Source organism: Impatiens glandulifera, chromosome 5, assembly GCF_907164915.1.
Source record: "Impatiens glandulifera chromosome 5, dImpGla2.1, whole genome shotgun sequence".
NCBI classification, from domain to species: Eukaryota; Viridiplantae; Streptophyta; class Magnoliopsida; order Ericales; family Balsaminaceae; genus Impatiens; species Impatiens glandulifera.
Genome location: NC_061866.1, coordinates 4,454,666 through 4,477,314, shown reverse-complemented (window position 1 = coordinate 4,477,314; position 22,649 = coordinate 4,454,666). Strand labels below are relative to the sequence as shown.

The following is a 22,649-nucleotide window of genomic DNA, read 5'->3' as shown; positions in this document are numbered from 1 at the left end:
GAATTCAGGGGTTCCATCTTTTCCTTCTTTAGCCAGAGTGTCTTTGTTTTTATGAGACGTAATGGGGTATGTGCCCCTATTTCCTATCTATTGGTTATCTGTATCCTGGACTTTCTTTGGGTGAGTGGAGCAGGAATTTGATACCTCAGGTGCCTGTTTAAGAGAATTGGTCAGACTTGAGCCAAAGGTTGACAAAGAAGAGAGATTCTCTATTGCAGAAGCTTTTATGTTTCCTGATTCGAAATGACAAAAGCAAACGGATTTATAACGGTTGAAACCCTAACGGCGCTTGTGAATGATCCAACCAAGGTTTCCGCGACACTGTCGATCGTGCATTTCGTGGCGATCGGGTCGTTTGTGCCGATCTTGACTTCGATTGTGCGGTATTGACTGTGTCGCTCGTATCGCGACGAATACAACGAAACGCGATCTGTACGATTGAAACCCTACTAACGTTTGCGAAACAGGGGATTCTATGGCTATGTCAATCGTGCCATTTTTGCATATTGTGTCGTTCGTGACGATCGTGCCGTCGATTGTGTTGTGTCAACCATGTTGATCGTGCCGTCGATTGTGATGTGACAATCGTGCCGATCGTATCAATCGTGTTTATCGTATCTCTAGAGCTTTTCTCTCACCTGTGTTCAATGTTATATGTGTATGGAAGTGAATGATTATGGTAATGTTTTGCAATTGTAAATGGAAAAATAACGACTAAATCCACCCATACCAAATGTGTTTATATATTACCAAATTGATTATTTAAATAATAATATTTTGTTTGTTGACTAGTTTTCATTTTGCATCCAACTTATTTTTTTTTACTTTAAAAAAAATAATAATAGTCATGATTAAATATGGAGTTTGTTTAAAGTTAAACATACTTAGTCACACATATTTTATTATTTCATTCCATGTTCTTTTCAAAATTTTGGAGTTTGTTATATATGGATAAAAGTTGAAAGTTGGAATCAAATTGATGATGTTTGATTCCAATGGTTATGAATCATATATATATATATATATATATATATATATATAAAAGCAGATATGCAAAAATTTTACTTAACACAAATAATGGCTATTTTTTCTTTAATCTACTATGAATAAAAGTTATGAAAAAATTATCAATAAAATGTTTATATATATATATATATATATATATATATATATATATAAGAAAAAAATTATGAGAGAAATCTAATTGATTGTGAAAAAAATGGTAAATGCATTTATAAAAAAAAATGTAGTATTATATAAAATATAAAATTATATATTTAATATGATATGAGAAAAGAAAATAATCAAAAATTAAAAATATATATATATATATTTAAAATTAATGATGAAAATTAAATATGAGATATAAGAAATTATAATATAAGAAAAAATAAAAAATAAAAATTCAAATAATTGTGAAGAAAATATTGTACACCTACAAAAATAAATAAATAAATATATACTCTTAATAATATCATTCAAGATATTTTATGGGAAATAGTTAGAATTAGGTTATCTAACTTTAAAATAAATGGATAGACTTTATGCTAAATTAAATTATTAATTAAATTTGTTAATATGCTTATCATTATATATATATGTTAATGTATTAACGAAATTTAAAATAAGATAATTGTAATATTTTTATTAAATTATTGTATTATAATTTTCTAAATATTTTAAATTAATTAGTATAGAGTAATATTTGTAAAAATATTAATTGATAATAATATTTAATATATTAAAATATAAATAAATAAATTTATAATAAATTTATAAAAATTTAATATAATTTTTAAATGTATTCTACACCTCTATTATTATATAATTAATTTTTTTTATTAATTTTATTAATTTATTTGATCATATAATATTTATTAAATAAATTTATATTTTTAATAATTAATTTTAAATCAAAAATATATATTAATGTTGAAAGGGAATGTAGTTATTATAAATATAACTCAACTAATAAAAAAATATATTTTTTTTTTCAAAATAAACATAAAACTAATAAATCTGCCTAATTAATATTTAAGAAACGAGGAATCAATCTAAAATTAAAAAAAAAAAAATCCTAAATCAATATAGATATTCCTAAATAAATAAAAGATATTAAAAACTTTCTATTTTTAAAGACTGTTTCTAATTTCTATAATATGGAATGTATATTTGAAAAATGGAATATAAAAATTTTGAAATTGGAAATCCATACACGAAAAGGAATTTTACCCTTCCATATATATACTATAAGTTCAATCATCATTATTATAACTTGTTCTCTTGTTTTCCTAAATAGTAAACTTAAATTAGAACTCTTTGTTTTCATATTATGGCCACCATAATTCGTAATGTTTGGAATTTCAATGTTTTACAAGAATTTAAAATCATTGATAAGCTCATCCCACTATCTTCTTATGCATCCTTTGATACGGAATTTCCGGGAACAATCTATCGCCCGAATATTCCCAAACCCTTTATTTCTTCGCTCTCTTCCAGCGACAACTACATATTGATGAAAGCTAACGTAGATATTCTCAAATTAATCCAGGTTGGCCTCACTCTCTCTTTTGTACCCGACCCAAATTCTGGTATTGTCACTTCATTCGTTTGGCAATTCAATATCAATGATTTCGACGTGGATTCAGATTTTCAGAACCCTGACTCCATCACTCTTTTAAAAGAACATGGAATCAACTTTGCCAGAAACAAATCCTATGGCATTAGTTCATATTTGTTCGGCAATCTTCTAATCAGGTCGGGTCTTTTATGTCGTGCTCGTCATCTTACATGGGTGACCTTCCACGGAGCTTATGATTTTGGGTTCCTTGTCAAGATCCTGACACAAAGGCCACTTCCACCTAACTTGGTCATGTTCATGGGTGCTGTTAGGGAAATTTTCGGGGAGGCTATCTTTGACTTGAAACATATTATGAAGTTTTGCAAAGGGCTCTATGGAGGTTTAAGCCGAGTAGCGGAAATCCTAAATGTGGAGAGGATTGCAGGCCAGAGCCACCAAGCTGGATCTGATAGTCTTCTAACAATGCATGTGTTTTTCAAGCTTAGAGAAGTTCACTTTAATGGGCAATCCGATGATCATCTTTGTTTGTTCAAGAACATTCTTTATGGACTCCAATTGCCAGTCCTGCATCAACCTCGTCCCATGCTGACAGTAGGGACAGTACCCATTTGGCCGCAATCTTCTAGTGTAGTTATTTATAATGTCTAAATGGGAAAAAATATATACAAATGTAATGTACGAGTTACTTTTATCTTAATAGATTGATATTTTTATATTTGTAAGACTATTGTTTTAACTTTAATTTCAGCATAAATACTTAAGTGAGTTATTACCTTTTGAGTGTGTTGTTTAGTTGTACATTGCACTTTTTATTTAAAATTTATAGAATATATATCCATCTCTCTATTAATAATCTCCAAACCATATCTCGCCTTATCCGTTATCACTAATCCCTCTTTCTCTCCCTCACTTAGAATTATAAAAAAGGATACATCATTTCATCAAGCCAAACCATTCCATTTGTTAAGACATGCAACATGGATAATGTTGGATCTCCAAAGACTATTCCAGCAAGATATGCATCCCCTATACATGCATTTAGGATGATTTTGGACTCTTATTAAACTAATCCATTTTATAATTCAGTTCATGGTCAGAGATTGTGATAAAATAACATTTTTTACATGTCAAGAATAGGCAGCATCAACGCATTGTCTTTTCATGATTAACTATATTCTTGACAATTCTAAAGATATGTAAAAGGATGATCAAGATATGTTTCCCATAAACATGAAATTGAGATTATATATTATAGGCTAAATGGAATACTTGAACAACTACATACAAAATCAATAAATCATACCTGAGAAACTATGCAACATCTTCTGCATTTGGATTAGCCATTGATACTACATGTTTGAATCCTAGTTGTGTTGTTCATTAGATTATCCGATAGGATTGAATTGGAATTATCCTCATGGATTCCAACAAGTTGAGCTTTGGCCTCAATTACAACACCTATAAAACAAAAAACACAAATTAAAGAGAACCTAAAATGCTTAAACCGGTAAAATTCGTGTGATCTCAACCAATCAATTCCGTACTCTTAAACTTCTAGATGCGGAGAAATATTCAAAAGAGCGAAAAAGAAAATTAATTATAGGGATGAAGGTGCTTGCTGATCATGCCTTCTGCCCCGTTCCACTAAATTTATGATGATTGGGCCTTGTTTGATTTTGAAATTTAACCATGTTCAAGAAGACTTTCAAGATCACATAGACCTATCAGGATGACCCAATACCCACTTTGACCAGTCCTTGCCACTTTTGACTCTACCGCTGCCGCAGGCGATTTTTCTGGCGAGCTTTTTTTTCAAAATCTGCAAAATTATAAATACAATACTAGTACTAGTTATTTAATACATGTATCCCTATTTATAGTATTTGTTTATCTTTGTTATCACTCAGGGGAATTAGCCAGTTAGAATTTAATTAATTCGGATTTCGGTAGGTACGATTATTTTCGAACTAATTATTTATTTTTTATTTAGTTCAATGAGTTCTGTAGGAATTATGTTAGATAATTTTGTTGGCTCAAAATTTGTTATGAAGTTAGTGGATGTAAATTTTGTTCATGAAAAATAAAAATTTAAGTGAGTTAATAGGATTCAAAGTGATCATCAAAATAAATAAATAATGCATTAAGTGTCAAGATTATAATCACAAAAATATAAATGCTAATTTATTCCAAAACTTAACAATTTGTGTATCTTTTTCTATCATAATTTACACTACTATTAAGTTTATAGTGGTTTTTCAACTTTTGATTTTTTTTTTTACTTTTCTGCATTTACTTTATTCATATCTAAAACCTTAAATTGTTCATGAATAAACTTCAAATCTTTATTATTATTAAAATTTAAAATAAGCTTTAGAAATTTCAACAAACCCACATTTTTCTACTCTTGAGTCTTGATCTATTATTTTTCACTAATCCTATAGAAACAATATAATGTCTCAATCGCCTCTATATTAGCATAAATCACTCCCTCATTATCACTATATATAAATGACAATTTTATTAATCGATTAATTTTAATGTTATTTGTAATTTATATCCGATTTTTTTGGTTGGAAAAAAATATTGTTTAAGAAGAATTAAGTTAATAAGCTAATAATTTTGATTTTTTAAGTGAATAAATGGAAAATGATGCCATAAGAACCTGCTCTGAACGGAAGAATAGCCTATTCACCACTTTGTCATAATCATACAACAAAAGACGGCCTACCCTGCATCTTGTTAACATTTCGGCTGCAATCAGTGTTGTTTAGAAGGCTATTTAATCTTCTTTTCTCACTCTACATTTCCTTTTGTTCTTCTGGAGAACAATCTATACTTTCAGTTCTCGTTAGGAGTTCGTTCTTGCATTTTGCTCCTTATTGTTCATCGGCTTATGTATGCATTTTGCCTTTTACTTTTCTTCATTACCTAACAGTTCGATTAATCGTCAATTGGTTGCCCTAAATGATTCAATGAATTTGCTTGACAGTTTTGTAGACAGCTGAAGAATGGTGGACAGGTTCTTCTTATTTTCATCACCCATAATTCGTCAAGACAATTCGTATCAAGACCAGTCTCACTTGATGCTTCTTCTTTCCGGCCCTCCCTCGTCGTATTCATCTCTCTGGATATCCGATCTTATGTGTTTATCATAAAGATTCATTTGATGGAGCTTGTGAACACCATTTCTCAGTTCTGCAAAGCTAAATTATTTGATGTTGAATTTCCATTTTGCAGAGGAAAGACATCTTTGCTTTTCCAGTTTGCTTATAATTCACTATTCTATAGATAATGAACATTAATTTTGGGTCTGTTCTGTTTTTGTTCTTCTTTCTTAAATAAGTTACATAATTGTGCAGGCTGATGGAATGATGAATGAAGCATTGATTCCTGCTATTTCCGGGGCCCTACAAGTAAGTCTTTTAGTTGCAATTGCAGGTAGATCGATTGACTGATTTAGCAAAGTCTGTACCAGTTCACCGCTCAAAAGTCCAGGTTTATGACTATACATAATCTCTTCCTTTATAATAATTTTTAGTGATATCACAACTCATAGTTTTCGTAACCTTTGGTGACAGACTATGAGTGCTGAGGTGCTGGATAGTAATCCTTACAGTAGGCTGATGGCACTTCAAAGAATGGGAATTGTTGATAATTATGAAAGAATACGGGAGTTCTCTGTTGCCATTGTTGTATGTACCATCCTCTTCTCTCTATTGTTCCAGGCTGTTTTGGATTTGGTTGTATTTCATTCTCTGTACAGGTTTTCTGTCACCATTGGGTATAGGGATGTGGAAAAGAAAGTGCTCAACTTGCTTTTATGCAAACCATTGCACTTTTTGATGTTTGATCACTTCAGATACTTTACTTCCTGAGATGATTGCGTTTAGCTCTAGATTTGTATCTTCATATGCATACACTGACTTGGAAGTACAAGGACTAGAAATTCCATATCTCTTCCTTCAGTTTTAAATTCCATGGCGAGGTAAATATGATATTACATCATTGATCCTGTCAATCACATGAATCTTCATTTTCAACTATATCCGGATGCAAACTGCAAACCTTAGGAGGAATAATCAAGTATTTTGTTTGATACTCCTATTTTTATGACACACTGTGTTTTATGAATTTCATTTTATCGTGCAATTTCTAATAATTTTTCCTTCTAAACAACACTGATCTAGAGGTATTATTATCTCCTGTCTCAATCCACAGGGAATAGGTGGAGTGGGTTCCGATTGCTGCCGAAATGTTAACAAGATGCGGGGTAGGCCGTCTTTTGTTGTATGATTATGACAAAGTGGAGTTGGCTAACATGAATAGGCTATTCTTCCGTCCAGAGCAGGTTCTTATGGCATCATTTTCCTTTTATTCACTTAAAAAAATAAAATTATTCACTTACTAACTTAATTCTTTTTAAACAATATTTTTTCCCAACCAAAAAAATCGGATATAAATTACCAATAACATTAAAATTAATCGATTAATAAATTTGTCATTTATATATAGTGATAATGAGGGAGTGATTTATGCTAATATAGAGGCGATTGAGACATTATATTGTTTCTATAGGATTAGTGAAAAATAATAGATCAAGACTCAAGAGAAGAAAAATGTGGGTTTATTGAAATTTCCAAAGCTTGTTTTAAATTTTAATAATAATAAAGATTTGAAGTTTATTGATGAACAATTTAAGGTTTTAGATATGAATAAAGTAAATGTAAAAAAGTAAAAAAAAAAAATCAAAAGTTGAAAGACCACTATAAACTTAATAGTAGTGTAAATTAGGATAGAAAAAGATACACAAATTGTTAAGTTTTCGAATAAATTAGCATTTATATTTTTGTGATTATAATCTTGACACTTAATGCATTATTTTTTATTTTGATGATCACTTTGAATCCTATTAACTCACTTAAATTTTTATTTTTCATGAACAAAATTTACATCCACTAACTTCATAACAAATTTTGAGCCAACAAAATTATCTAACATAATTCCTACATGAACTCATTGAACTAAATCAAAAATAAATAATTAGTTCGAAAATAATCGTACCTACCGAAATCCGAATTAATTAAATTCTATCTGGCTAATTCTCCTGAGTGATAACAAAGATAAACAAATACTATAAATAGGGGTACATGTATTAAATACCTAGTACTAGTTTTGTATTTATAATTTTGCAGATTTTGAAAAAAAAAGGTCGCCAGAAAAATCGCCTGCGGCAGCTGTCGGCAGCGGTAGAGTCAAAAGTGGCAAGGGCTGGTCAAATTGGGTCTTGGGTCATCCTGATAGGCCTATGTGATCTTGAAAGTCTTCTTGAACATGGTTAAATTTCAAAATCAAACAAGGCCCAATCATCATAAATTTAGTGGAACGGGGCAGAAGGCATGATCAGCAAGCACCTTCATCCCTATAATTAATTTTCTTTTTCGCTCGTTTGAATATTTCTCCGCATCTAGAAGCTTAAGAGTACGGAATTGATTGGTTGAGATCACATGAATTCTACCGGTTTAAGCATATTAGGTTCTCTTTAATTTGTGTTTTTTGTTTTATAGGTGTTGTAATTGAGGCTAAAGCTCAACTTGTTGGAATCCATGAGGATAATTCCAATTCAATCCTATCGGATAATCTAATGAACAACACAACCAAGATTCAAATATGTAGTATCAATGGCTAATCCAAATGCAGAAGATGTTGCATAGTTTCTCAGGTATGATTTATTGATTTTGTATGTAGTTGTTCAAGTATTCCATTTAGCCTATAATATATAATCTCAATTTCATGTTTATGGGAAACATATCTTGATCATCCTTTTACATATCTTTAGAATTGTCAAGAATATAGTTAATCATGAAAAGACAATGTGTTGATGCTGCCTATTCTTGACATGTAAAAAATGTTATTTTATCACAATCTCTGACCATGAACTGAATTATAAAATGGATTAGTTTAATAAGAGTCCAAAATCATCCTAGATGCATGTATAGGGGATGCATATCTTGCTGGAATAGTCTTTGGAGATCCAACATTATCCATGTTGCATGTCTTAACATTGGAATGGTTTGGCTTGTTGAAATGATGTATCCTTTTTTATAATACTAAGTGAGGGAGAGAAAGAGGGATTAGTGATAACGGATAAGGCGAGATATGGTTTGGAGATTATTAATAGAGAGGTGGATATATATTCTATAAATTTTAAATAAAAAGTGCAATGTACAACTAAACAACACACTCAAAAGATAATAACTCACTTAAGCATTTTTGCTGAAATGAAAGTTAAAACAATAGCCTTACAAATTTAAAAATATCAATCTATTAAGATAAAAGTAACTCATACATTACATCTGTATATATTTCTTTCCATTTAGACATTATAAATAACTACACTAGAAGATTGTGGCGAAATGGGTACTGTCAGCATGGGACGAGGATGATGCAATACTGGCAATTGGAGTCCATAAAGAATGTTCTTGAACAAACAAAGATGATCATCGGATTGCCCATTAAAGTGAACTTCTCTAAGCTTGAAAAACACATGCATTGTTAGAAGACTATCAGATCCAGCTTGGTGGCTCTGGCCTGCAATCCTCTCCACATTTAGGATTTCCGCTACTCGGCTTAAACCTCCATAGAGCCCTTTGCAAAACTTCATAATATGTTTCAAGTCAAAGATAACCCCCCCGAAAATTTCTCTAACAGCACCCATGAACATGACCAAGTTAGGTGGAAGTGGCCTTTGTGTCAGGATCTTGACAAGGAACCCAAAATCATAAGCTCCGTGGAAGGTCACCCATGTAAGATGACGAGCACGACATAAAAGACCCGACCTGATTAGAAGATTGCCGAACAAATATGAACTAATGCCATAGGATTTGTTTCTAGCAAAGTTGATTCCATGTTCTTTTAAAAGAATGATGGAGTCAGGGTTCTGAAAATCTGAATCCACGTCGAAATCATTGATATTGAATTGCCAAACGAATGAAGTCACGATACCAGAATGTGGGTCGGGTACAAAAGAGAGAGTTAGGCCAACCTGGATTAATTTGAGAATATCTACGTTAGCTTTCATCAATATGTAGTTGTCGCTGGAAGAGAGCGAAGAAATAAAGGGTTTGGGGATATTCGGGCGATAGATTGTTCCCGGAAATTCCGTATCAAACGATGCATAAGAAGATAGTGGGATGAGCTTATCAATGATTTTAAATTCTTGTAGAACATTGAAATTCCAAACATTGCGAATTATATTGGCCATAATATGAAAACAAAGAGTTCTAATTTAAATTTACTATTTAGGATAACAAGAGAACAAGTTATAATAATGATGATTGAACTTGTTGTAGTATATATATGGAAGGATTTATAGATTTTAAATTCTTTTTGGTGTATGGATTTCCAATTTCAAAATTTTTATATTCCATTTTTCAAATATACCTTCCATATTATAGAAATTAGAAACAACCTTTAAAAATAGGAAGTTTTTAATATCTTTTATTTATTTAGGAATACCTATATGGATTTAGGATTTTTTTTTTTTTTAATTTTAGATTGACTCCTCGGTTTCTTAAATATTAATTAGGCAGATTTATTAGTTTTGTGTTTATTTTGAAAAAAAAAATATTTTTTATTAGTTGAGTTATATTTATAATAACTACACTCCCTTTCAACATTAATATATATTTTTCATTTAAAATTAATTATTAAAATATATTTATTTAATAAATATTATATGATCAAATAAATTAATAAAATTAATAAAAAATTAATTATATAATAATAGAGGCGCGGATGACCATGCTCTAGATACGTCATTCAATCTAAGATGCATTAAAGATGCTCAAACAACAATGACCATTTTTTTTATCAAAAACATTCATTTTTTAATTCAAGGCTTTAATTTGAATATTAAGCTTACGAATAACTTCATTAAGGTAATTAGAGATAAAAAAAATAATTAAACTAAACCAAAATTGGCTATGAGTTTAGAAGTATTTTAAAACTGAAATCCGAAACCTTTCTTAGAAAATTTTAATTCAGGCAAACATGTCTTAAATGATTCGGAATCTTAAATGATTCGGAACCGATTTAAAAATACTCACAACATCATTTATTAAAAATGATTGGACAACTTATTGGATCTCCATGAGCTAAGAACAGAGATTCAATTTTTTCGAATTTTAAAATTGAAATCGGGTATTTTCAATTCGATTGATTCAAATCGACTTTGATATAAAGCTTATAAATGAGCATGATAATTCAAATCGATATATTGTATAATAATGTTGTATTGATGAACAAATTATCAGAAATATAAAAATTTTAATCTTTGTTCATGACACGACATGAATGATGATATATAGTGAGCTAAAGAACGCTCATAGACTACTCATAGAGTATTGTTGAAACTTTTGAATGAATTAGAATTGAGCTTAAAAACTCTGTACAAAGATTTTAGAAGAACGGAAAAAAAGGTTGGAAAATTTTATTGACGGATTATGAAGGAGGTTGATTGATTGTTTGAGTCTTGGTTCTGATTGTCCGTTTTGGCCCGAATGTCTCTTTTATAGTCGGATTGAGCGAGCAAGTGCCTTAGGTTGGTTTGATTTCGGACAAAAGTCATTAATGGCTGACCACTTGCTCAATTGAATTCAATATTCTCGACGAATAAGACCATTTAGGGTTGTAGGGGAAATGATCACACGATTATTGTGATCATTTCCCTTTATAAACTTTCTAGTCTGGTTGAGAAAGGCCAAGATAAACATTGATCATTTTCAAACAAATGGCTAGTCTTATCAATAGTCTTATCGGTTTGTCGTGAGGAAGAAGAAGTCAGGCTGAAGACGCATGTTGGACCTGACTTGATGGTTCCGTTCACGTCCCGTCTGCGTTGGGCGTTTCCGGCTTCAGGCATAAGTTTTATGCCTGGGCTTCCGTTTGTCTTTGTTGGATGCGTGCATGGGCTTCACGTGGCCAATGCCTTATTTGATTTGGGTCAAAACGGCCTAGTTTGGCCTTCTCATATACATTTTTATTAGTATTTTAATTATCTGCAAAAATACACAAAATTAATTAATACATATAAAAATTTGTTTTTGCCATTTTTTTTTTTGTTTTGTATTTGAGGGCTTTATGAATAATTATTTGGGTATTTGGTTAGAATATTTTCCCAAATAATTTTTATAATTTACTTAAGCTCTATATTTTAATTAATTTGTGGTTAATGAATAAAATATTTTTTAAAATAATTATTTAATTTATTTTGGACCAAACTTTTAATTAATTTTGGGATTAATGAATAAAAAAGATTCTCAAATAATTATTTAATTTATTTTAGATTAAAATTTTAATTAATTTGGAATTGATGAATATAATATTTTTCCCAAATAATTATTTTATTTTATTTTAAATCTCTTCATGTGATTTTAATTTTTAGAAAATCATTTTATTGACTTGGAATTATTTGAAAATTTTCAATAAATTGAATGAGTCAAATTTTAGTGTGAGATTACAACTTTATTTTTTAATATTCTCAAGATTATTTCTCTATTATTAGTTTACTCTTCAATTTTCTTTTAGAGAAATGATTGAGAAAGGGAATTCGAGGAAAAGAATGATGTGGTGGCGCAATTTGATTAGCAAAAAAAATAACAAAATTTATCTCTCCTCATCTTTTATCATTTTTCTAACATGTAGTTGCCTCCCTCAAATTCCCTCTCCCTATCACTCATCTTTCTTTTAATTGCAAAAATGTATTTATCTCTCCTCATTCTTTATGTTAAATCTTTACTCTTAACTTTTTCTTTAACCTTCATCTTAACTTTTCCTTCCTATAGTAACAACAATTACAACGTTTTTATATTTTTAACATCTACTAAATAAGTAAGTAATTGTGTATGCTTTATCTTTTTATCATCTTCAACATCTTTAAAGTTATGTTTATTTTTCTTAAATCTACAATCTTATAAGTATTTAATCGGGTAATAGAATACCCGTCGGAGATCATGTACTCAACAAATATGAAATGATGACGAATTCAAATGTAATGTCTTATATACTCAAATGTAATTTCTTATATATTCAAGTGTAATGTCTAATGAATTCAAGTGTAACGTCTTATATACTAAAATGTAATTTCTTCAGTGTATTAGACATTACTAATTGAGTTCATCACACATTACACTTCAGTGTATCAGACATTACACTTATTTTTGAATTTAAATTTTAGTTTTAAAACCCATTACACATCAATATTTAAATGACATTAGATTACAGTTCAAATTACATTACATTTTAGTTGAGTTTTAAAAAATGTTAATGTTTAGTGTAAATTATTTTACAGTGACGTTACAATTGAGTTCATCAGACATTACATTTCAGTGTATTATACCACTGGTAAAAAAAGGATCTTTACCGACGGTTTTTCCCGAAGGTTTTCTGAACCTCTCCTAAATACTCCCGAGAGGAACAAATCCTTCGGGATTAAAAATAGATTCCGAGTGGGGTGTAAAACCTTCGGGTTTATTAATTATTTCCGAAAGTTCTACAAAGAACTTTCGGTTTTTACCCTCCCAAAAAACTCCAAAAAATTCTAAGTGTTGGATGTGTGCTAATTGCGAAGGTTTTTGTAAAAACCTTCGGTTTTGAAATCCCTGGTTTTTTAATTGCGAAGGTTATTCAAAGACCCTTCGGTTTTGCCTTTTTCGAAAATTTCATTTCCGAAAGTTTTACAAAGAACCTTCGGTTTTGCTAATAAAAAAAAAATTCAAATTTTTGAAATTGGTTTTTCCGAAGGTTTTATAATAAACCCTCGGTTTTGACTAATATCAAAACCGAAAGTTTTATGAAAACCTTCAGCCTCAACCTCTATAAATACAAACCCTAACCCTTCTCTTTTTCATTCCGCTTCTCTCCTTTCTCTCTCTTCCGCCGCCGCCTGCCTCCTCCAAGCCGCGGGTTCTTCTCCTCTCTTCAGGTAATTTGTTTGATTTGTTTTTTTTGTTTTGTTTATTGTAAGATTTAGATTTTTCTTAAGTTTGTATATATATATATTATAGATCTAGATTTATGTTAGTTTACGTTATTTTGTTTGATGAATATATATATATATACATATATCTGAAATGCATTTAGGATATGGGTGATGATTCGACATGGAAGAGACTTCGGCGTACACCGGAGAAACTGCATCCGTGTTACCAGAATCTGATAACACAATCTGAAATTGCGGCACGTGAGGAAGAGGTCAGAAAGATGACGCTGGAAATGGAAGAAATCCGACTAAGGGATGCCGAAAGAGGTCGTTTGCTTAGTGAAATCAAAGCGGACCGGGCCGAAATGTCTCAAAGATTAGAGAATCTCGAACAGGAACTTGTCTTGTTGAGGAGTCGACTGAATCAACCACCCCCTCCTTCCACCCATCTAATAATTAATTTGTAGATTTATTATGGATTTATTATGGGTTTATGACAGTTATGTTCTAATATTTATGAATTATTGTTATTATGTTTGTTTTGTTTGGTTTAATATGTTTTATTAAATAATTATGTTTTGTTGACTTTACACAATTTTTAAAAAAAAAACCGCATCGCCAAAACCGAGGGTTTATTTGAAAACCTTCGGTTTTGACCAATTTTTTTTTTAAAATTGGGGTAAAAACCGAAGGTTTTCAAATAAACCTTCGGTTTTGACCTTACATTAAAAATTTCAGATTTTTTTCTAAGTATGGGGAAGGTTAAAAACCGAAGGTTTTCAAATAAACCTTCGGTTTTGACCTTACATTAAAAATTTCAGATTTTTTTCTAAGTATGGGGAAGGTTAAAAACCGAAGGTTTTCAAATAAACCTTCGGTTTTGACCTTACATTAAAAATTTCAGATTTTTTTCTAAGTATGGGGAAGGTTAAAAACCGAAGGTTTTCAAATAAACCTTCGGTTTTGCCCTTACATTAAAAATTTCAGATTTTTTTCTAAGTATGGGGAAGGTTAAAAACCGAAGGTTTTCAAATAAACCTTCGGTTTTGCCCTTACATTAAAAATTTCAGATTTTTTTCTAAGTATGGGGAAAGTTAAAAACCGAAGGTTTTCAAATAAACCTTCGGTTTTGCCCTTACATTAAAAATTTCAGATTTTTTTCTAAGTATGGGGAAGGTTAAAAACCGAAGGTTTTCAAATAAACCTTCGGTTTTGCCCTTACATTAAAAATTTCAGATTTTTTTCTAAGTATGGGGAAGGTTAAAAACCGAAGGTTTTCAAATAAACCTTCGGTTTTGCCCTTACATTAAAAATTTCAGATTTTTTTCTAAGTATGGGGAAGGTTAAAAACCGAAGGTTTTCAAATAAACCTTCGGTTTTGCCCTTACATTAAAAATTTCAGATTTTTTTCTAAGTATGGGGAAGGTTAAAAACCGAAGGTTTTCAAATAAACCTTCGGTTTTGCCCTTACATTAAAAATTTCAGATTTTTTTCTAAGTATGGGGAAGGTTAAAAACCGAAGGTTTTCAAATAAACCTTCGGTTTTGCCCTTACATTAAAAATTTCAGATTTTTTTCTAAGTATGGGGAAGGTTAAAAACCGAAGGTTTTCAAATAAACCTTCGGTTTTGCCCTTACATTAAAAAAATCTGAAAATTTTCTAAGTATGGGGAAGGATAAAAACCGAAGGTTTTCAAATAAACCTTCGGTTTTAACAATTCCCAAAAACTTCTGATCAAGGTCAAGACCGAGAGATATATTTAAAACCTTCGCAAATACACATCAAAAACGAAAGTTAATTTTATAACTTTCGGTTTTAACACTACCTAGTTTGTTCAATTATTTTGTTTTTAACCCACTAATCTTAACTTCTAACTAATATAATCATTTTCGTGTTCTATTTTAAAAATTAATATTGTGTTTCATGTTCAAATATTTATGATTGTGTTTGATTATTATAGAGAAGTCTATATGAATGTTCATGCATGTTTGATTATCTTATGAATGTAGGTAATGTTTGATCATATGGATTGTGCAATATTTTAAAGACATCAAATGTGGTAAATTAATATTGTTATAGGTCATTAGAAGGTGAAAAACCAAAGAATTTAACAATTTGTCAAATGCTAATTCCGAAAGTTATATAATTAACTTTCGGAAATAACCATCAAAACCGAAAGTTTTCTATAAACTTTCGGATTTTACATTTCTCAAGAACGAGGGTTTTACATAAACCCTTCGGTTTTGATGGATATTTCCGAAAGTTAATTATATAACTTTCGGAATTAGCACTTGACAAATTGTTAAATTCTTTGGTTTTCTACCTTCCAATCTAGACTCCTAAGTAATATAATCAAGTGTGTGTTTTTATTTTAAAAATTTAAATTGTCTTTAATGTTAAAATGTTTATGAATGTGTTTGATTATATATAGAAGTGTATATGAATGTTTATGTTTAATCCTATGTATTTGTGTAATGTTTGATCATATGGATTGAGAAATGTTTTAAGGATATCAAATGTGTTAAATTAATGTTGTTCAACGTTATTAGAAAGTGAGAATCCAAATAATTTAACAAGTTCTCATGTTGTAAAACCGAAAGTTAAATATATAACTTTCGGAAATATGCATAAAAAACGAAAGATTTACCAAAGCCTCTCGTTTTCGTGTATTTAAATTTAATTGTAAAAATGTATTTAAACATTACAAACCGAGAGTTATATTAAAACTCTCGGAATTTGAACATCAAAAACCGAGAGTTATAGCAAAACTCTCGGTTTTTGAATATAATAAAAACCGAGAGTTATATGAAAACTCTCGGTTTTTTATTATAATAAAAACCGAGAGTTTTCATATAACTCTCGGTTTTTATTATATTCAAAAACCGAGAGTTTTGCTATAACTCTCGGTAACCAACTATTTAATTAAAAAAACCCTCTCTTTCTCTTTTCCCCGTTTCTTCTCCGCTTTCTTCCTCTCCAGCCGCGCGCCCTCTCCAGCCACTCCTCTTCTCCAGCGCCGCCAAGACTCCCTCCGGTTGAAGAAGACGACGCCGCCTGTAGAAGACTACGCCGCCAAGACGCCGCCCCTGTTGAAGCCGCGAAGACTCCCTCCGGTTGAAGATCTGCCGCGGATCCGGTTGAAGAACTGCCGCCGCACCTCCGCCGCTCTCAGCCGTCCACCTGATTGAAGGTAAGTTTCTTAATTTAGGGTTAGTTTTTAGTATTTGTTAGATGTAGGGTTAGTTTTTAGGATTTGTTAGATTTAGGGTTAGTTCTTTCCAATAATAAATTGATTCAAAATATTTGAAGCCTGCCAACTGTTTGACAAAATGTCTGTGAGAGCAAGATTGCTCTGAACATGTATATGTTAGCTGTTTAGTCATTTGTTAGATTTAGGGTTAGTTTTTAGGAATTATTAATGTTATATATGTTAGATTTGCTTTGTATATGTTAGATTCATGTTATATATGTTATATTTGGTTTGTAATTGTTAGATTTAGGTTGATTTATGTTAGATTTTGTTTAGATTGTTATTTATTAGTTTAGATTGGCTTGATTTTGGTTATTTTGAGGTTTGATTGAGGTTTGATTTTGGTTTGATTAATGTGAAAAATTGGTTTACATTGGATTTGATTTAGGTTTGGTTAATTGCTTTGATTGATGTTTATTGATTTTGATTTAGGTTTGGTTATTAGGTTTGATTGATGTTTATTGATTTTGATTTAGGTTTGGTTATTAGGTTTGATTAATGTACAAAATTGGTTTATATTGAGTTTGTTTTTAGGTTTGGATATTTGGTTTCATTGATAGTTATTGAGATTATGTTAGAATTGAATTGTTTGGATTAGATTGGGATTTTGGTTATTAGATTTGGTTTGAAATTGTTTGATTAATGTTAGATTTAGGTTATATGTTCAATATTTTGGTTAGATTTGGTTTTCATATAGGTTTGTTAGATTATATTTTTTGTTTGGTCTATGATTTAGTTTGAACTTTGGTGGATTTATGTCAAATTTAAGTTTGACATTATGGTTTGATTTTGTCTGATTTTGGATTAGGACCGTACGTCTCTTGAAGATCGCCGAGGTTATTCCACCTTCAGCTGCCTCCTCCACCGTCGCCGCCACAACTGCTGAAAAAGGTCAGTTTTTAAGGATTAGATTTTATTATGTTAGATTTGGTTTATGTATGAATAAATTAGATTTTAAGTTAGAATTGCATTGTTTGCACTACATTGTTTGCACTACATTGGTTAAATTAGGTTAGATTAGATTTAAAATGTTTATGATGAAAAATTGTTTGTTTAGGTGGAATTTGGCTTGGATAATGTTAGATTATGTTTGAAATGTATATGAATGACATATTAATGTTTCTTTAGGTGAAATTTGGCTTGGATAATGTTATATATTGTTGAAATGTATATGAATGAAATATTGTTTGTTTAGGTTGAATTGGGCTTCGATAATGTTAGATGAAATTGATTATTGGTTGGATAATGATAGATTAGATATAAATTATGTTAGCATTATGTAAGCCTAATTAATATAGTGAAATATAAGTAAATAATAATGCGGGTTGTGTTCCATTTTATTAGAAATATGGAAGTACCCGATAAAAGCTGGATGACCTTACGTCGAGATCATCCAGATTACGAGGAAGGCGTTGACAAATTCCTCGAGTATGCTGTTAGGAGTACATCCCGACAAACCGTGAAATGTCCCTGCGTGAAATGCTTGAACACGCCGTTTATGGAAATAGACGAAGTGAAGACTCACCTCATTGTTTATGGAATAAATGTGCATTATCAGTATTGGTATTTTCATGGAGAAAAAAGACGTACTACTCAAGTGGTGAATGACGATGTCGATGAAGATGCCGATGACTTCGATGATGATGATGATGACGATGATCAGTCGGAGGATGCCGTGCCGGAATTCAACGATGCGAGACCGGAGATGAATAATACAGTTAATGAAGATGTCAACGAAGAACGTTATATGCACGAATTTATAAACGATATGTTCCCCAACGTTAATGACGGCCCGGATAACGATGAACCAGTCGAAGATGCGCATAGATTTTATAAATTGCTTGATGATTGCAAACGGCCATTGTATGAAGGTGCTCGAATAACGAAATCATCGGCACTACTGAAACTACTTCACATAAAAAATGTATGTCAATGGACGAATTCTTCGTTCGATATGTTGCTGCGTCTGCTTAAAGACTACATATTACCGATTGACGCTCAATTGCCAAACTCATACTACGAAAGTAAAAAATTCATTACTGATATCGGGCTAAAATATGACAAGATAGACGCATGTAAGAACAACTGTATGCTATTTTGGAAGGACGACATAAATGAAGATTCTTGCAGAGTTTGCGGTCTTTCAAGATGGAAAGTCGACCAAACAAGTGGGACAGTTCGGGAGAAGCAAAACGGGAAATTCATTCCAAAAAAGGTGTTGAGATATTTCCCTTTAATACCAAGACTGCAAAGACTATACATGTCCTCAAAAACGGCTCCAATGATGAGATGGCATAAAGAAGGAAGAGTTGACAGTGATACGTTGAGACACCCCGCTGATTCCTTAACTTGGAAGACGTTTGATGAAAATTATACAGATTTTGCTTCAGAATCCCGAAACGTAAGACTTGGTTTATCAAGCGATGGATTTCAACCATTTGCAAATGGGAAAAAATCATACAGTGTTTGGCCGGTAATTCTCGTCCCTTATAATGTGTCACCCACGACTTGCATGGATTCTAGCAATTTCATTTTATCTATGTTAATTCCGGGTCCAAAGAGTCCGGGAGATGCAATTGACATATTTCTCCAGCCATTGATCGATGAGTTGCATGAACTGTGGCAAACAGGTGTGAAAACGTTTGATGCACACACCTCGCAATACTTTAACATGCGAGCGGCGTTGTTGTGGACCATTAACGACTTTCCCGCATACGCGAATTTATCAGGCTGGAGTACGAAAGGTAAATTTGCTTGTCCTTGTTGTAACAACGACACGGTATCCCTTCGATTGGTCCATGGTTCCAAACAATGTTACTTGGGTCACAGACGTTTCCTTCCACCGAAGCACAAATACAGAAGGGATAAAGAGTCATTTGATGGTCGAACTGATTATAGGGATCCCCCTAGATTGTTAACGGGCCAAGAAAGTTATGAGCAAGCACGAGACCTAGAAGACATTATTCTTAGTGCGGATATGAGCAAGAGAACCAAGATATATCATGAAACGCGGGGCGACAATTGGAACAAACTTAGCATTTTCTTCCGTCTACCTTATTGGAAATCGCTATTATTGAGACATAATTTGGATGTGATGCATATTGAGAAAAATATCTGTGATAGCGTGTTGGGAACAATAATGAATGTGAAAGAGAAGACTAAGGATGGTCCTAAAGCTCGTAAAGACTTAGAACTCTTGGGCATAAAATCATGGTTACATCCTATAAATGATGAAGGAGTTGTTCATTATCCAGAAGCGCCTTTCACTTTGACATCCGAAAATAAAATACGTCTTTGTAACTTCTTGAAAGATCTCAAGTTGCCTGATGGGTTTTGCTCAAATATCGGGGGTTGTGTAAATTTGGAAGAGAAAAAACTTTCGGGATTAAAGAGTCATGATTGTCACATTTTGTTGGAATATCTAATTCCTTTAGCAACTCGTGGATTGCTTCCAGAGTATGTGTATGATGCGTTAGTAAATTTGTCTCGTTTCTTTCGGTTGTTGTGCTTCAAAGAGTTGATTCAAGAGGACCTGGAACAATTGTACATGGATATTACATTGACACTTTGCAAATTTGAAATGATTTTTCCGCCGTCAATCTTCGACATCATGATGCATCTCCCGGTTCACTTGTCATTTGAGGCTTTGCTTGGAGGACCTGTTCAGTATCGATGGATGTATCCCTTTGAACATTACATGGGTACAATGAAAAGATATTTGCGGAATAATAACCACCCCGAAGCCTCTATAAGCGAGAGCTATCTTGTTAACGAAAGTATTAGCTTATGTGCCAGGTATATGGAGGAACAAGATCAAGAAAATGCACAACCTGAAATCTCGGGGATTTCAATATTTGCATCATTGGAAGACCTATCCAACGGAAAAGTATACAACTTGGATTATATAGATCGAGTGACAGCTCATTCTTACATTTTGAAAAATTGTCCCGAAGCAGAACCTTTTTACATGTAAGTTTCAAAGTTGCTGTTACTAATTAGCATTAAAGAGTGTTACTAATTAGCATTCGATCTATTTGCAGAGATTATAACAGCGAGTCCAGTGGAGAAACGTTTGCCGCATATTTCAAGCATCGAGTGAGTAAATTACAAACCATATATCCTAACTCTTTTTATTCATATTAACAACTACATTTCGGATACATATATAGGTCGCCCATTTAGCAGAAAGTAACGACATATCAAGAGACCTCAAGATCTTAGGAGAAGGTCCAAGTATGTACTCGTCTATGTATGTTTGGTGTAAAGTAAATGGATTCAAATTCTGTACAGAAAAACACGACGAAGGTTTGACAACTCAAAATAGTGGGGTGGTTGTTGAGGGATACAACGGATCTGAAACTATGTCATACTACGGAGTTTTGACGGATATAATCGAATTACAATACTATTCTCACAAACGAGTTGTTTTATTCAAGTGTAAGTGGTTTGATACACACTCGGGGGAACTAGGAGTGAAAGTGGATAAATATGGCTTCGTAAGTGTAAATGTAAACCGAATATTGAAAACGCAAAGTCAAGACCCGTATATATTGGCGAGTCAAGCAAAACAAGTATTCTACGCCCCTGATATGTCAGCCCGACCCGGTTGGAAGATTGTGACAAAAATAAAACCGCGGTTTACAAACATATAGTTCAGATTAATTAATTAGGTAGATTTAATTATGTTTTTAACTTTATATTCATTTTTATTACTATTTTATTTCAAGTATTCACTCATTTTTATTAATGGTGTGAATTAAGAATGTCTGAAGGTCCTAAAACAACTTGGAAGAGTATGAGGAAGACACCCAAGAAATTGGATAAGAGTTACCAAAACCTACTTGCCCAATCCGAGTCGTTAAAGCAACGAGGATCGTCTTCGAGAGACCAACCACCGATTCCTGTGGTCCCGATAGCTACTGCGCCTCCCCGAACATACGAGACTGAAGACGATATTGATGACATCGCAGAGTATATAGAGAGCACATTCGCTGATAACCTGCCTAGCGATGAGGCTGAAGACGAGGGTCTTGAGGAGCCTATCGAGGAGCAGGATGACGAGGAGGAGCACGGGACCACTCCCGACCCATCATCGACAGGTATTTCGTTTACAAATTAGTTAGTGTTTCAATTGATTGACATATTTAATTAAGATTTTGATAATTTTGAAGAATCTTCTGCCCGCAAGAGACGGGGGAAGAACAAGAATATTGCGTTGTCTAAGAGGCTAGCGGGGACGAGGATCCCTCTAACGTTTAGAGAGAAGGATGGGAGGCCAGGCGGTACAGACGTGGGAAGGACACGGTGGTCTAGACATGTGGGGTCGATTATCCGGAGCCCCGCAGCCGTCTCACACCGTCTTCTCAAGTGGAAGGCTTTAAGTGCAGACCAATTGGATTCACTGTGGACTGCTATCAAGGTTAATAATTATTACTTGATTATATATTACGTCATTAAATAATTATTTTTCACATTTGGATGTTATTTTTTTCAGGATCCGTTCGAAGCGACTAATGGTGACATTGAGTCTTTTCGAACGACGGGGTTGGGACACGCCAATCAGATATGGGATAGATGGCGGTCGGATTTGAACAAGAATTATATCCGCGTCCACAAAGGAGACGAGGCGGCGGTACTGGCTAATCCTCCACCGGACTACGATCGAGATGATTGGGAGTTTGTGTGTCGCAACCATTTCTTCACAGAAACGTTTAAGGTACGGTTTCATAATTCAAATAAGAGTTGATATTAATTAATCTAACTTCATTTGTTATTTCAAATACAGAGAAACAGTACTACAAATATGAAGAATCGGAAGAATCTGAAATTCCCACATCGAA

The 22,649-nt window shown here is 32.3% G+C and overlaps 2 protein-coding genes and 1 long non-coding RNA gene across 7 annotated transcripts; 2 read left to right on the top strand and 1 right to left on the bottom strand.

The window, feature by feature from the left end:
* The first annotated feature begins 2,332 nt into the window (after window positions 1-2,332).
* Window positions 2,333-3,229, top strand: LOC124938883 (probable CCR4-associated factor 1 homolog 11). The gene has a single exon (XM_047479405.1). It carries the CDS (start codon window positions 2,333-2,335, stop codon window positions 3,227-3,229), a length of 897 nt encoding a protein of 298 aa, XP_047335361.1.
* Window positions 3,230-5,937: 2,708 nt separating this feature from the next.
* Window positions 5,938-8,246, top strand: LOC124940582. Of its 5 annotated transcripts, none has more exons than XR_007099483.1 (5): window positions 5,938-6,076; window positions 6,160-6,273; window positions 6,800-6,929; window positions 7,774-8,059; window positions 8,146-8,244. It is a non-coding gene; the product is annotated as an uncharacterized LOC124940582 (long non-coding RNA). The 5 variants fall into 5 exon arrangements; XR_007099480.1 differs by having other exon boundaries at window positions 6,160-6,566; XR_007099482.1 differs by having other exon boundaries at window positions 6,160-6,929; window positions 7,790-8,059.
* A 708-nt stretch (window positions 8,247-8,954) lies between these two features.
* On the bottom strand, window positions 8,955-9,842 carry LOC124938882 (probable CCR4-associated factor 1 homolog 11). Its single transcript, XM_047479404.1, has one exon. It carries the CDS (start codon window positions 9,840-9,842, stop codon window positions 8,955-8,957), a length of 888 nt encoding a protein of 295 aa, XP_047335360.1.
* Between the last annotated feature and the right edge of the window lie 12,807 nt (window positions 9,843-22,649).